Below are 14,357 nucleotides of genomic sequence, written 5' to 3'. Positions count from 1 at the left end.
CCAGTCGAGAGGCACTATCACAGGCAGGCACGCTAATTAAACAGGAGCCACACCACCCTCCGCAGTCACCCCTCGCTACCCACACAAATTACATTTTATATGTTTTTTTATTTACTGTGTCACTTTTAATTAAATCTGTAATCGCCTGCCTGAGGGGGCATGGTCCCCATTTCCCAACTTAGCGCAATCTGAGTGCGTGCATGCGTGCGTGAGTGCGTGCGTGCGTGCGTGCGTGCATGCGTGTGTGCACATGGTACGGGCATGAGCACGCATGGCCAAGTAGCAGCGCCCCTCTCTGCACAAGGGTGGTCTGCAGTGGAGCTGCGTGCGCCTGTGTGCCTGTGGCCACCTGTCCCTGCAGCAGCAGCCCAGCAGGGACAAGGGCCTTCTCTTGGCTCGTGACCTGAGCCAGGCCCGGGCCTCTGCCAGCAACCAAAGGGTGCTTCCCAGACAGTCGGCTCTAAACCTCTCGTTGTGCAGATGGGGAAACTGAGTCCAGGAAAGGGGGCAGGGAGCTTGCTGCACAGCTCCCTACCTCCCAGGCCCAACAATACCATGTGAAATGTTTGAGAGTCTGCCTTTCTTTGTTGTTTTCAAGAGAAAAAGTAGAAATTGCTCAACTCACCAAGTTCCCAAGTGTAGGAATGCCACCATTGCAGACTGGGATAGGTGCACGCTTTGTTTCACTGTGATCACCAGTTCAAAGCCAGTGGCACTATGGCAAGAAAGAGCTAAGGCAGAGGCCAGGGAGTGGGCAGCAGATGGCACTCGTCAGAGGCCCCCCTCCCAGTCTGGGGGTGGAGAGCAGACGGGGTGGGGGCCGGCGGTGCGCATGCCCTGGGCTGGGGGCAGCCTGAGCTTTTGCATCTCCGTCTGCTCTAAAGGTCCCACGTTCCCAGACCTTGCTCTCAGGAGAAGAGCAAAGCTTGGGGAGGCGTTGTCTGCTTCTCATTTGGGGGTGGGTGTTGGATAAGGGTGGGGACAGAGCTGTGAGGCTGGCAGGGGCTCCACCAGGGCAGAGAAGGGTTGGAAGTAACCACCACCATTGGCCGGGGTGAGAGTGAGGTGGAGGGGGCATACACATGCCCCCAGGTGCATGCACACACCTGGGGCCGCCGCTGGGTAGGGGGACGCTGCTCAGGTCCTCCTGGGTCTCTCTCCCTGGGTGACAGCCCCCCAGGATGGGGGGGCATCCTCTTACTCTGAGAGTGCGCATGCGTGTGCGGAGTGGGCCTGGCCTGGGGGGGGCAGCGGAGGCAGCCGTGGGTGGTGGCCTGCATTTGTGGGAACAGGGCCCACTGAGGCAAGGGTGCTAAATGTGAGTGTGTGTACCGGGAGTCATGGCAGTGGCTGGGGCTTCGGAGCAGGTGGGTGTGAAGGTAGACGGGGATTGCACACCTGAGTAGAAGCAGGAAGGCGAGCTGCAGGTATGGCTGTGTGCGTGCGAGTCTGCTAGCGTTGATGGGGGATCATGACACTGCCCTGCCCCTCTGAGAGCCCCTGCCCCCGCCCCCTCCTGCTCGCTGCCCCAGTTGATTAATCATGGAGCTGAGTGGCTTCCAGCTTATCAGGTACTTTAATAGCTGAATAATTCCAGCCCCATCATCGGGCCCTTAATTGCTTTCTTGTGGCTGAGGCCCAGAGCGCATGCTGAGTGGGTGAGCTCCCTGGGGGAGCAGCCTCTGGCTCCAGGCAGGGCGTGGGGTGGGGTCCCAGCTCATAGTCCCCACAAGCCGCCGCCCCCCTTCATGAACCACGGGGCCCAGTGAGGGCAGGCTGAGGGGCTCCTTCAGGGACTTGGGAGTCTTTCTGGAGCAGGCTGTGGGGAGCAGGGGGTGGCTGGATCCCACAGCTTCCCCGATTGCGGGGAGGGGCACATGACAGAGCCGGTGTCCCCCCCCAGCCACTGTGATCCTGAATGAGCTCAACTGGACAGAGGCCCTGGAGAACGTGTTCATGGAGAACCGCAGGCAGGACCCCACCTTGCTCTGGCAGGTCTTTGGCAGTGCCACGGGGGTCACCCGCTACTATCCAGGTGCGTGCCAGCCTCTCCCCAACTCCCTGTCCATCCAGCACCTCTCCTCCACATCGCCCCAAGCCTGGGGTGCGCAGGGCAGATGGTCCCCTGCAGGACGTGCCGTCCCGCAAGCTCTGCCCTCAGGGCTGGCCACTGGCCCTTCCCTGTTGGCCCTTGCTCATCCCGCCCCCCACCCCTCCTCTCCTCCAACAGCCACCCCATGGCGAGCCCCCAAGAAAATCGACCTGTACGACGTCCGAAGGAGACCCTGGTGAGTGAGCAGGGAGGGGCTGGGCAGGGACACCCCTGCAGCTCCCCAACCCCTTCCCCTGCTCCACTCCCGCCTGATATCCAGGCCTCAGAGCAGGGCGCAGCCAGCTCTATCCAATTTTCATTTCACACATCGCTGCCACTGGAAAATGGATCCCATCACCCAAGCAGGCCTCCCAGCTGCCTCTGCCCCAATCCACTGCCCAGCACCGGGACAGTGAGGGCTCCTGGGGGTGGACAGAGCCTCCACAGGGTTGGCCAACTCCCCTGCCCCCCAAACCCCCACCCACCCCATCCTAGACCCTCTTCCACTCCTCGGGCTCCACTGCAGGCACCGGGGTTTCAAGGCCGTGGGCTGCTGACGTCTTCCAGGTAGCCATGACCTCCTCCCTCCCTGCTGCCCGCTCAGCCCCACACACAGGGCAGGAGGCGGTACAGCAAGCCACTGAGGCCAGGCAACCACCTCCTGACCCCTCTCTGAGTCACGTGCCTACCCCTCCAAGCTGCATTGCTGGACAGCCAGGTCACCCCTGCCTGCCATGGCCAGGGGCTGCTTTTTATTGAGCGTGGTGGCCAGGCCCCTCAAACAGTGCCTGGCCCCAGCCGTGGGTGCTCAGAACAAGCTTGCTGACCCAGCACGGAAGGCAGGCGGGATGGACCTTAGGCCCCCGTGGGCCTGGCTCTAAAGGAAGCTTCTCCGGGCAGGTACATCCAGGGGGCCTCATCGCCTAAGGACATGGTCATCATCGTAGATGTGTGAGTGAGAAGGCCAGGGCGGGGCCAGGCATGAACTCTGCCCCCCCCCCCAGGGGAACATCGGCGGGGGGGGGGCCTGGGGGGCAGGAGGACAGCTGAGGCCTACCTGGCGCCTCTCGGGCCCCGGCCTGACCTGCAGGAGCGGCAGTGTGAGTGGCCTGACCCTGAAGCTGATGAAGACGTCCGTCTGCGAGATGCTGGACACACTCTCTGACGACGACTACGTGAATGTGGCCTCAGTACGTGCCAGGACGGGCGGGTGGGCACGGGCCACCCCAGGGACACTGCCTCTAGGACCACCACCAGCCCCACCCCATCCCGGCGGCTGCGGCCACTCACCACCCTCCCTGTCCCATCCCCGCAGTTCAACGAGAAGGCGCAGCCTGTGTCCTGCTTCACGCACCTGGTTCAGGCCAACGTGCGGAACAAGAAGGTCTTCAAGGAGGCCGTGCAGGGCATGGTGGCCAAGGGCACCACGGGCTACAAGGCCGGCTTTGAGTATGCCTTCGACCAGCTGCAGAACGTGAGCCCCCAGGGTGGGCACGTGGGCGAGGGCTGAGAGGGCGGGGGCCTCAACACCAGAGAAATCAAGACAGATGGCCTCGTTAGCATCGAGCAGGCACTCCCTCGGACAGGCAGCTCGGGCGGACAGCTCCGTCGGCCGTGGGGAAGGAGGTGCCAGAGAGCCAGGTCCACCAGGGGACGGGCAGACAGGGGGCTTAGCCCCTGGGGTGGGGCGATGCCAAGGTCCCCCTGACCCTGAGCCTGCCCCCACCAGTCCAACATCACGCGTGCCAACTGCAACAAGATGATCATGATGTTCACGGACGGCGGCGAGGACCGCGTGCAGGACGTCTTCGAGAAGTACAATTGGCCCAACCGCACGGTGAGGCACAGCCCGGCCGCGGCCTCCCTGACCTGGGCCCCCGCCCCGCCCCCCGGCGGCCCTGGCGGTGACCTCACACACGCACGCACCCCCACAGGTGCGCGTGTTCACGTTCTCCGTGGGGCAGCACAACTACGACGTCACCCCCCTGCAGTGGATGGCTTGTACTAACAAAGGTACGCTGCCTCCGGGGTGTGGGGCCCACCTGCCCGTCCCCATGTCCCTCTGCCCACGTGGCTGTCCGCTGCCAGTCTGTGTGCTGGTCAGGCCATCTCCCTGCACACGAGTCCTGGCCACCCTAGCATAGGACCCACATGTGCCCAGCTGGGCTCCCTGCATCCCCGAATCACACCCCCTCTGCTTGCCGCAGCCCCAGGGGCAGGGGATGGCAGGGCATACTAAAGGAACATGTGCTCGGGGTGTGAGGAGCCCCAGGAGCTGCTGTGACCCCCCCATACTGGGGGGTCCTGCAAAGCCACCCAGGTTTGCCCCTGCCTCCCCTCCGCTCACAGGTTACTATTTTGAGATCCCGTCCATCGGTGCCATCCGCATCAACACGCAGGTGAGGGTGGCAGTGAGAGGGGGTGGGGTGCTGCCCTGCGCCCCATTGCCCCTTCCCGGGGTGGACTGTACCTTTTGAGGTTGGTGTGGTGCGAGAACACCCCTGGTGGCCTCTGAGGGGATGATCCCGACACACATGCGCAGGGTAGAATGGGCAGGGTGGGGAGCAGGAGGGTGACCTGCCCATGGCCCCCTCCAGGAGTATCTGGACGTGCTGGGCAGGCCCATGGTGCTGGCGGGCAAAGAGGCCAAGCAAGTGCAGTGGACCAATGTGTATGAGGATGCCCTGGTAAGGGGAAGCGCCCTGTGGAATCGGGGCCCCCTAGTCCCCTTACAGGGGAAAGAAGTGGGGTGGGAGGGGGCCAGGGCCAGAGCCCAGCTCTGAGTCCCAGGGGAGGGGAAGGGCCGGCACAGGAACGAGCTCCGTCTCCTTCCAGGGACTGGGGTTGGTAGTGACCGGGATGCTCCCAGTTTTCAACCTGACGCAGGATGGCCCGGGGGAGAAGAAGGTGAGCCCCCACCCCACCCTGCCCACTTGGGACCTGTGGGGGAGTGGGGAAGGGACTGCGTAGAGACGCCCCTCAGTGAAGTGAGCCCATCACAGACATCTACCCCCTCACACACCTCTGTCCCCAGAACCAGCTGATCTTGGGTGTGATGGGCATCGATGTGGCTCTGAGTGACATCAAGAGGCTCACGCCCAACTATACGGTGAGTGCCAGCCTGCCCGCCCACCCTCTTCCTCTGAACCAGACCCAGCCAGCATGTGTCGAAGAAGAGACGGGGTGGGGGGGTGGCGGGCGGTGTACGGGGCTTTCACCAGGAGCTCCGAGCTCAGGGAGTGAATGCTTCCAGGGGCCTAGCACCGGGGTGCACGGATGTTCTAGAAAGTGCCCGACAGCAAATGTGTCAGGTCGAATAGCCCACCCACAGTGTCCACCCACGTCGGCTATTGCTTCCCGTGGCTGTGTCCCGGTTCCGCTTCACTTGTGGATTCGGGACGTCTAATTCCATATCATCTTCACCTGTCCAAAATAGAATTCTGATCTTGGACAAAACAGAGAACTGTCAACGCCATTCTTAGCTCACTAACATATATAATCAGAGGCGGCAGGTCAGACTTGGCCCCTGAACTGCTGACCTGGACACAGCACATGCAGGGGCGTCCTGGGCAGAAAGGAGGCAGGGGGCTGCTCCCTGGAGGCACGGGGATGCCAAGAAAAGGTCTGAAGGTGACCCACTGGGCGAGCAGGGCAGAACGTCGGGGAAGGGGCAAGGGTCACCGGCCAGCCTGTCGGGAGGAAGCTTGGGTCTTGGTGGAGAAGCGGTGCCAAGCCTGAGCCACTGAGAAAGAGGGGCCGAGCGACCGGCCTCTGTGTCAAAGCCAGCAGACTGTGCCTCTGAAAGGCCAGGGGAGACTCGCACCTGACCTTTCCTGCTTCCAGCATTTCACAGCCCCCGCTGGCTCAGGGAGACGGTCCAGCAATGTGGGTGGGAGACAGGAGGATCAACTGGACAGGTGCAGGGCTGGAGGCAGGCAAGTCCACAGGCTGGGCAGCCAGAGGCGTGAGGGAGCGGCAGCACCCCGGTGGACCAGTGGAGGCAGAGGGGGCTGAGGGGAGCTCCATGAGGACTGAAGGATGCCCCTCATGCCGGCCTTGGAAAGGGCTTGTGCAGGAGGGGTGCCCAGCCTGCCAGGTCTGGCGTGAGGGCCAGGCTTGGGCTGCAGGGCATGTGGGGCCCCTTGGCCCAGGCAGGCAAACAGCACCCCTTGGGGAGCTGAAAGAGCTCTGGAGTGCAGGTCCCCCCACTGCCCAGCCCTGAGCACCCCCACCTGTGCCCCCAGCTTGGAGCCAATGGCTACGTGTTTGCCATCGATCTGAATGGTTACGTGCTGCTGCACCCCAACCTGAGGCCCCAGGTGAGCCCCAGGCGGGCGGTCTGGGAGTGGGTGAACCCTCAGAGATAGGGCGAGCTGACCTCCCACCGGCCTCCGCAGACCACTAACTTCCGGGAGCCTGTGACCCTGGACTTCCTGGACGCAGAACTGGAGGATGAGAACAAGGAGGTGGTAAGTGGGAAGCTGGGGCAGGGGCGGGGCCAGGGAGGGTGGGAGCCTGCCCCTCATGTCTCCGCCCTCAGATCCGTAGGAGCATGATTGACGGCCACCGAGGTGAGCGGCAGATCCGAACACTGGTCAAGTCCCTGGATGAGGTGAGACGGGCCGGGGAGGACAGAGCACGTGGGGACCCGGCCAGGCACCCTGCAGCCCCCACAGTGCGTGCTGCCCTGCGCCTGACCCAGCCTCTTCTCTCAGAGGTACATAGACGAGGTGACGCGGAACTACACCTGGGTACCCATCAGGGGCACCAACTATAGGTGAGTGGGGCTCGGGCCAGGCAGATGGGGAAGGGAGGAGGGACGACCCCAGAGCTGAGTCTGAATCCAGCCAGCCCTTCCCCACAGCCGGCTAGGGCTCTAATAGCCGTGACCACCTTCTCAGAGGGTCATCAGCAGCTAGGGTTGTCCACCTGCTACACACCCATACACGCCCCTGGGGATGGTGGCCCTCCAGGGACAAGAGCTGAAGGGTGCATCTGACATGTCCTCAACACCCAGCATGCCCTCGTCTCCCCCACGGGGATTGTACCCCAACACTGGCACGCAGGACCATGTCCGTCCTCAGCACACTCACAGGCCTGCTCTCAGCCGGGCACCCCAGCCTCAGAGTGGGGGGTGCCCCAGTGAGCCAGGCTCTGTCAGGGCAGGCTGTCTTCTGCACTGCCCCAGGCCAGCCTCCTGACATGCCACACGCCAGGCAGCAGACACACACACACAAACACACCCCACCCCCACCAACCCCCTCCAGCATCTCAGGCCCACCCTGCTGTGCACAGGCGCTCATGCACACAGACTCCAGACCTGACTCCAAGGCAGTGCCAACCCTCAGCCTAGCTCACTGCAGGGGGGCACCCACTGGGTGGGGCTGTGCTTCAGGAGGCTGCCCCGTCAGCCTTCTGTGACCTGCGTGAACCGTCAGCTGATGGCAGAAAGGTGTACCTGGCCATTGGGGAGGAACAACAGAGCCCAGAACTCTGTGCCCAGGGGAGGAGAGGCCGTGTGCTCCGCCTCCCCGCAGAAGTAACCTGCTGCGTGCCTCCCTCCTCCCCAGCCTAGGACTGGTGCTCCCGCCCTATAGCACCTTCTACCTCCAAGCCAACCTCAGCGACCAGATCCTGCAGGTCAAGTGTAAGTGGCCCGGCCCCTGCCTGCGCCCTGCACCCCTGCCTCTGCCCCGCACCCTGGCCGGCCCCAGGCAGCATCGCCAGCCAGCTGCTGTTTGCCGGGGTCAAGGGTGACACGGCGGCCCCTCCCGCCCAGTCTGCCCAGCCCCAGGCACCCGCAGGCTGGGGCACCTGCTGTCGGAAAGTCTGTGGAAATCTGCATGCTCACCTTTTCTCGGATGTGGTCCCAGCCCATTCTCATGGTTTCTGTTGAGATTTCTGTTTTTGGTTTCTCTTACTCCGTGTGTCCCCTCCTAAGCCTGCCTCCCCCCCACCCATCCACCACCCCGCCCCTGCACACATCCCTGGGGGCTGCATCCATGGCAGACACCCCTGCCCCTGGCCTCTCCCTCCACCTCCTCCCTGCTCAGCCCTCTCCCCCTGGGGTGCTCCCCCCCAGGGTCCCTCTGCCCTCTGTTTCTCCCTCCTTACCCATTGCTCAGCCCTCTCCTGCCCCACTTCCTTCTCTCTCCCTGCTCCCCCGCCTCCTCGGCCCCTCTTAACTTTCTCCCTCTCCCACTCTGCCCCCCCTCAGACCTCCCATCTGCTCCCCCTCTCCTGGGTCCCCTCCCCTCCTTCCCTTTGCCCTCCTCCCTGCCTCTCCCCTCTCCCTCCTGCCCCTGCCTGTGGCTCTCCCCTGCATGCCCTGCTCCCCTGGGCCTCCCCAGGAAGGCCTCAGTCTCAGAGCCTGTGGCCCCGCTGCCCACCCAAGGTCACTGGGAGGGAGACTGGGGCTGCGGCCCACCGGGCGCCCCCGCCCGCCTGGCTGACTGGGGCTCACCCCCACCCCCACCCCCTTTGAGTTTCCTGCTCTTTCTCTCTCATGTCGTTTTTTTGCAAGAAGTTTCCTTTCGGTATGATGATGAGACACAATATTTTCATTCAAACAGCCATTGAATAAAATATTGTTTGTGCCCCTCCCCCTCCCCTCCCCCTTTTCGTTTGTTTTTGTGTTTGTGTTGTTTTTGTTTTCCTTGCTTTCTCTCTTGGTGGACTGTCCCAGTGCCAATCAGCAGACTGAAGGGCAAGTATATCCAAACCAGTGCACTCTCCTCTCCCCACCCTGCCCGCCCGCCCCTGCTTGCCCCCTCCCCGCCCAGGGCCAGCTGCACCCCTGCTCGCCAGGGCGCCCCTCCCAGCATCCTCTTGGGTCCGCCAGTTCTTGCCTTTCCCCTCACCCCTCAGACCCACATTAGAGTTAGTGGCCCTGTCCCTTGGCCCTGTCTGCAGGATGTTCTGCAGTGTGGTCAGAGAGCCAGGCCCCCCTCTTCCTCAGCCCCACCTGGCAGGCCCATGCCTCCCCAGGCCCTCTCTGAACCTCTAAGACAACTCAACAGTGGGGACAGGGCTGAATGCCTTTCCACCGCCCCCACCCAGCAAGGCAGGACGTCTGAGATGTCAGCGGTAGGCCGGCCCACCCACTCTCAAAAGGGTTTCTGTCAGTGATAGAGGCCCCACCCCCCAGGTGGCCTCCATCTGATGACCTCTGTCTGGCTCCAGAAGCTGTTGGTTCTTCTCCAGAGCAGACAGAGGCCTTGGACACCTCTGGCCCTGACCCTAGGCAGAAGACCGGCGGCCAGAGGGAGCATGGCCAACAGGACCACCCCAGGCATTGGCCCCGGTGCAGGAGCCCCTGGCCCCACTGCTGGACGGCTGCTCCGGAGGTTTCCTAAAAGCCCAGTGGCCCAGCCCAGCCCCGTGCTGGTCACTGCTCCTGGGGAGTCGGAGGTCGGCATGGGGGCAGCAGACGTGGACATGCTGTGCCCCCCTTTCAAGAAAGGCACTCAGGGCAGTGGGCCTGGCCAGGGGAGGCACGGGATCTGACTGGACCCCAAAGTCCCTCCCACAAAGGAACTAGCAGAGAACCAGGCTGAGTGGGTGGAGCAAGCCTGGCAGCCACAGAGGCTTCTGGGAAAAGTAGACTGTGAGCTCCTGGTTCTCGGTGGGCGGGGCATGGGGGAGATTTATTACAGAGGCCAGTAGTGAGGACAAGACATGGGTCGCAGAGAGCTGCCCCCAGGACATGTCTGGGCAGGCAGCGTGTGGAAGGAATCCCCTGTGGCCGGCAAGCTGGGGCTCCCCAGTGAGTCCTGGGGGCCCTGCCCAGCCTAGACCAGCAAATGGGGTACAGTGACCCCGACTGGCCTGGGTGAGGGTGGGACACGTGTCCTCTTCCCACTGGCTTGAGTTGTCTTTATCTCCCCCGTCCCACTGAGTGAACCCAAAAATGCAGGGCCCCTGTAACAGCGACTACCGTAGCACAGTCTCCCCACCCACCCTCCTCCCTCTTTTTTCTTTCTCCTCCTCTTTCTCCTCTTCCTCCCTCCCTCCCAGACCCTTGCCCCGTTGGCTTGTGTCCAAACCCTGCCTCACAGTCCTATCAGAAAGCAGCAGTCCAACCAGTGACCACCTGGTCCCCCAGGTCCCCACCCCCGAACCTTGCAGTGCATTGTGGGAGTATGAGGGGCCATGGGAAGGGGGGCCCTGAGGGTGAGTGAGTGAAAGACATGGGTACAGACAGGCTGGGGAGGTGGGCTGGCCTCAGTGGGCACAGGCTAGGAGCAGATGGCCAGACCAGCTGAGTAGGGAGAGGCCAGAGGGACCACATCCCCAAGTTCGCTCACAAACTCACACCTGTGTGCACACAAGCACACACATACTAGCACTCAAGCCTGGATCATAAGCCCAGAGTGCGGGCCCAGCTGGGGATCCCCATCCACACCCCACGTCTATCACCAGCACTCCTACAACAGAAAGATGAGGACCAGGCCCCTCCCACCTCCGAGGCTCCCCCAGCCCCCTGCCCTGGAGAGGCCCTGGACCCCCACAATGCACTGCAGCCCCCCCGCCTGTCTCTGGTTGGACTGAGTGTGCCTGTGAGAAAGGCCCTCCGTTTGGCCAGGTTGGTGCCTGACACGGAACAAAAAACAGAGCGAGACCAACCCAAAGGCAAAGAGGCGCGGCAAAGAAAGACGAAATCCATCCGCTGCCCAAAGCCGATTGATTCCCTTCCGCAAAGTCTCTTTGGAGGCAAAGGAAGCTCAGCATGCGTTTTTTTCCATTCTGGATGTGATCAGAGCGAGGCTGGCGTCTCCCCGACCATGCATATATATAGCAGTGTGTGTATATATATGTGTGTGTGTGTGTCCGTGTATATGTGCTATACAGCCGTATGGAAGCATATACAGCCACGCCAAGGGACTCACTGCCGACAGAGGACCAGGCCCGGGCAACATATTGGCTATAACTGGCCCCCTCCTGCGATGCTGTAGTCTCCACAGGCCCTCCCCACTCCCTGCCCCACCTCTCTGGCTCCGAAAATGAACTTGGAAGTGTCTGCCCCTCCCTCCAGTCACCCTCTCTCCTACCCTTCCAGCCTCCCCAGCTCTGAGCCCCCGGCCTTCCCTCCCGAGCCTCCGCCGGATAACCCCCCCATTTCTGTTGCAGATTTTGAGTTCCTGCTCCCCAGCAGCTTTGAGTCTGAAGGACATGTTTTCATTGCACCCAGGTAGCTTGTGTGTGGCCTTGCTGAGGTGTCCCCCACCCCCACTGCCCCGGCCCCACCTCCTGCACCTGCCTGGAGCTCTGTGTGTCTGTGTCCTGTGCAGTGTTGCTCTCCCATCCCATACATGGCTCCGTATGTGCAGCCGTGTGCATATCAGGCCATGTAACCACACCAGGCAACAGAGGTCAGTGGCTCCCCAGCTGCAGCTCCTGCCAGCCGGCCTCTCACTGGCCTCCCAGGCCACCAGGGGACCCCTGAGAGCCCGTCACGGCCTGGGGGCTGCTGCTCTGGTCTGTGGTGCCTCCCTGACCCCCACCCCGCACCCTGTCTTTGTCCTGTGTCGGTCAGTGTATGTGTGGGACTGGGGGCCGAGCCAGCCAGAGCCCCTGTCGGCTGGATCAAGTCCAGGAGTGGGGGTATTGACTGGGCTTTGAGGAATTGCTCTGGCCAGTGAGGAGTCGGGCCCTACGGGAGCACACTCTGTCTGGTGGCCCACGGCTGAAAAAAACAGTGCGTGCCCCCCCTGCATCACCCCACCCCAGTGCTGAAACCCTGCCTTGTGACCTAGGTTTTGGATGAGGGCAGGTAGGTGCAGTTAGCAGAGACTTGTGGCCACGCTGCAGGACCCACCTGGGGGCTCTGGGCGCTCCACACCTCCACGTACACGCACGTTTCCCTGTGGCCTTGTCTATGTGTGTGCGTGCTTGTGAGTGTGTCTATGTGCCAGGGTGGGCTGTGTGTGCCTCAGGGACCATGGCGATGCGTGAAAGGCTTGGGTGGCCCTGAGACTGGGGACTGTGTTCGTTTCCGTCACCTCTATCCTCAGCTCGGGAGAGCTCACATGTCGGGTGAGTGATGACGTGACCAGGACCGTGAATGCGTGCACTGTGTTGGGGCAGGCCTGTATGTGACTCGGCGTAGAGCACAGCTGTGGCCTCCATGCAGAGACATGAAGGCCGGGCGCGGCACAGGGCCCTTGGGGCTGTGGGGCAGGGCAGGGGCTGAGACGCAGTCCCTAATGCCCAGAGGGGGCTGCAGAACTCCGAGCGGTGCTAGCTCCATCCCAGAATACAGAGGCTCCCTGGGGGAGCAAGGCCCCAAGAAGGCCCCTCCTCGCCTCTCATCCTTTCCATTCATTACTCTGGACCCAGAGCGGACGCTGAGCCCCCGTGAGGGCCTTGGAGCAGGGAAGAGCACTCCAGGCGGACGGAACTGCAAGTCCAAGGACCCTGTGCATAGGCTTCTGCTGACTTACCAACCCCCTCTTGGGGCAGTGCCAACCCATAGCCACCCTGGAGGGCAAAGCAGAACTGTGCCCTGGGATCCGCAGGGCATAGGCCTTCACGGGACGGGCTGCTGCATCTGCCCCTGAACACTGGCTGTGGGCTCCACCAGCCAGCCTTTCAGTTGGCAGCCACGTGCTTCGCCTAGGTGCTGTCGGGCCAGTGAGCCGTTTTCCATTTTCTGCGTGAAAAACAGAGGGAATCGCAGAAAGGGACAGGTCAAGGTCCTTAGGCTCGGGCTGACAGTTGGTACTGCGGAGCTGGCAAGAGGCATTTGGCCCTGGAGAGATGCAGGCTCTGCAGGGCCATGCCCAGGAGGGAGGACTGGCCAGGGTACAGTAAGCCCCCTGTCTATTCGGTCCTTCCTGTCAGCTCAGACCTGGGCAGCCCGGCAGGCACGTGGTGCCCATAGCCTGTTTGAACCCACTTGGCCTGAACTGGGCCTGTTGGGAGCCCTGGCTGCTCCGCTCTGTCCAGCACCCCAAGCCCACTCTTCTTGCTCCTCCCCACCCCAGAGAGTATTGCAAGGACCTGAACGCGTCTGACAACAACACCGAGTTCCTGAAAACCTTCATTGAGCTCATGGAGAAGGTGACGCCCGACTCCAAGCAGTGTGAGTGCTACGGCTGGGAGGCTCGGGACAGAGCCAGGTCGTGGTGCTGCCTCCTTCTGGGGCCTGGGTAGTGGCGAGGCTGAGGGGAAGGCTGGGGAGGGTGTGGACAGATACCCCTGTAGCCCACCCTCCACTTCCAGGCAACAACTTCCTTCTGCACAACCTGATCCTGGACACGGGCCTCACGCAGCAGCTGGTGGAGCGTGTGTGGCGGGACCAGGATCTCAACACGTAGGTGCCACCCAGCCTGTCGGGTGTTGGGGGTGAGGCTGGAGTGGGCCTGGAGGCCCTAGCTCTCTCAGGGGAAGGCAGGCCTGTGACTCTCCCTCCCTGCTGCCCCCAGGTACAGCCTGCTGGCTGTGTTTGCTGCCACTGATGGTGGCATCACCCGTGTTTTCCCCAACAAGTAAGTGCCCTGCTGCCCAGAGGCCTCCACACCTGAGTGCTGAGACCACTGTCCCTTTGCCCACCTACCTCTGCTTCTCTGGATGCTTTAGGGCAGCTGAGGACTGGACCGAGGACCCTGAGCCATTCAACGCCAGCTTCTACCGCCGCAGCCTGGACAACCAGGGCTATGTATTTCAGCCCCCCCACCAGGACAGTAAGTGTGGCCCCAGGGGGGAAGCCCCGCCCCTCGGCCAGTTCACTCAGCTAGGGTGGTGCTGTGCTGGGTGAGGCCCTCTGAAACCAGGCAGAGCCTGGAGCAGAGGTGGACAGATGGACAGAGAGAGGCCTGGGCAGCTCCAGCCACAGCTGCACAGTTGCCGTGGCAAACACGGCCACCAGTGCTGAAGCTGGTGGAGCTAGCTCAGGGTTGGCCTCCTGGACCCAGACTGCCCCAGTGGAACGTCGAGCCCACCCCTGACAACCCTGCTCCCCACCACCTACAGCCCTGCTGAGGACACTGGAGCTGGAGAACGACACCGTGGGGGTCCTGGTCAGCACAGCTGTGGAGCTCAGCCTGGGCGGGCGCACACTGAGGCCAGCAGGTGAGTGTCCAGAGGAGGCAGGAGGGCGTGTCCCTGCTGCCCAGGCAGGTGGGCACTGATGACAGCCATCACTCTCCACAGTGGTGGGCGTCAAGCTGGACTTGGAGGCCTGGGCTGAGAAGTTTAAGGTGCTAGCCAGCAATCGCACCCACCAAGACCGGCCTCAGAAGGTACCTGGCACGAAGCAGGAGGC

The 14,357-nt window shown here is 62.6% G+C and overlaps 1 protein-coding gene across 4 annotated transcripts in view; it reads left to right on the top strand.

The window, feature by feature from the left end:
* CACNA2D2 (calcium voltage-gated channel auxiliary subunit alpha2delta 2) overlaps positions 1–14,357 on the top strand; it is a 128,010-nt gene that overhangs the window by 110,280 nt on the left and 3,373 nt on the right. For 3 of the 4 annotated variants that reach the window (XM_075548993.1, XM_075548997.1, XM_075548994.1), the window contains exons 7-29: positions 1,904–2,035; positions 2,231–2,288; positions 2,993–3,043; positions 3,183–3,282; positions 3,408–3,566; positions 3,822–3,929; positions 4,027–4,105; positions 4,442–4,491; positions 4,690–4,779; positions 4,928–4,999; positions 5,127–5,201; positions 6,337–6,411; positions 6,490–6,561; positions 6,633–6,704; positions 6,808–6,869; positions 7,663–7,739; positions 11,222–11,282; positions 13,078–13,175; positions 13,316–13,406; positions 13,519–13,581; positions 13,673–13,776; positions 14,066–14,164; positions 14,246–14,334. In XM_075548993.1, coding sequence (XP_075405108.1) covers positions 1,904–2,035; positions 2,231–2,288; positions 2,993–3,043; positions 3,183–3,282; positions 3,408–3,566; positions 3,822–3,929; positions 4,027–4,105; positions 4,442–4,491; positions 4,690–4,779; positions 4,928–4,999; positions 5,127–5,201; positions 6,337–6,411; positions 6,490–6,561; positions 6,633–6,704; positions 6,808–6,869; positions 7,663–7,739; positions 11,222–11,282; positions 13,078–13,175; positions 13,316–13,406; positions 13,519–13,581; positions 13,673–13,776; positions 14,066–14,164; positions 14,246–14,334 — 1,937 coding nt within the window. Of the gene's footprint in view, positions 1–1,903; positions 2,036–2,230; positions 2,289–2,992; positions 3,044–3,182; positions 3,283–3,407; positions 3,567–3,821; positions 3,930–4,026; positions 4,106–4,441; positions 4,492–4,689; positions 4,780–4,927; positions 5,000–5,126; positions 5,202–6,336; positions 6,412–6,489; positions 6,562–6,632; positions 6,705–6,807; positions 6,870–7,662; positions 7,740–8,777; positions 8,799–11,221; positions 11,283–13,077; positions 13,176–13,315; positions 13,407–13,518; positions 13,582–13,672; positions 13,777–14,065; positions 14,165–14,245; positions 14,335–14,357 lie in introns of all 4 variants that reach the window. The other variant, XM_075548996.1, reaches the window with a different exon arrangement.

This window comes from Tenrec ecaudatus, chromosome 4 (genome assembly GCF_050624435.1).
Source record: "Tenrec ecaudatus isolate mTenEca1 chromosome 4, mTenEca1.hap1, whole genome shotgun sequence".
Lineage (NCBI taxonomy): Eukaryota > Metazoa > Chordata > Mammalia > Afrosoricida > Tenrecidae > Tenrec > Tenrec ecaudatus.
The sequence above is the reverse complement of the archived record's forward strand: the minus strand, read 5'-3'. Positions and strand labels throughout refer to the sequence as shown.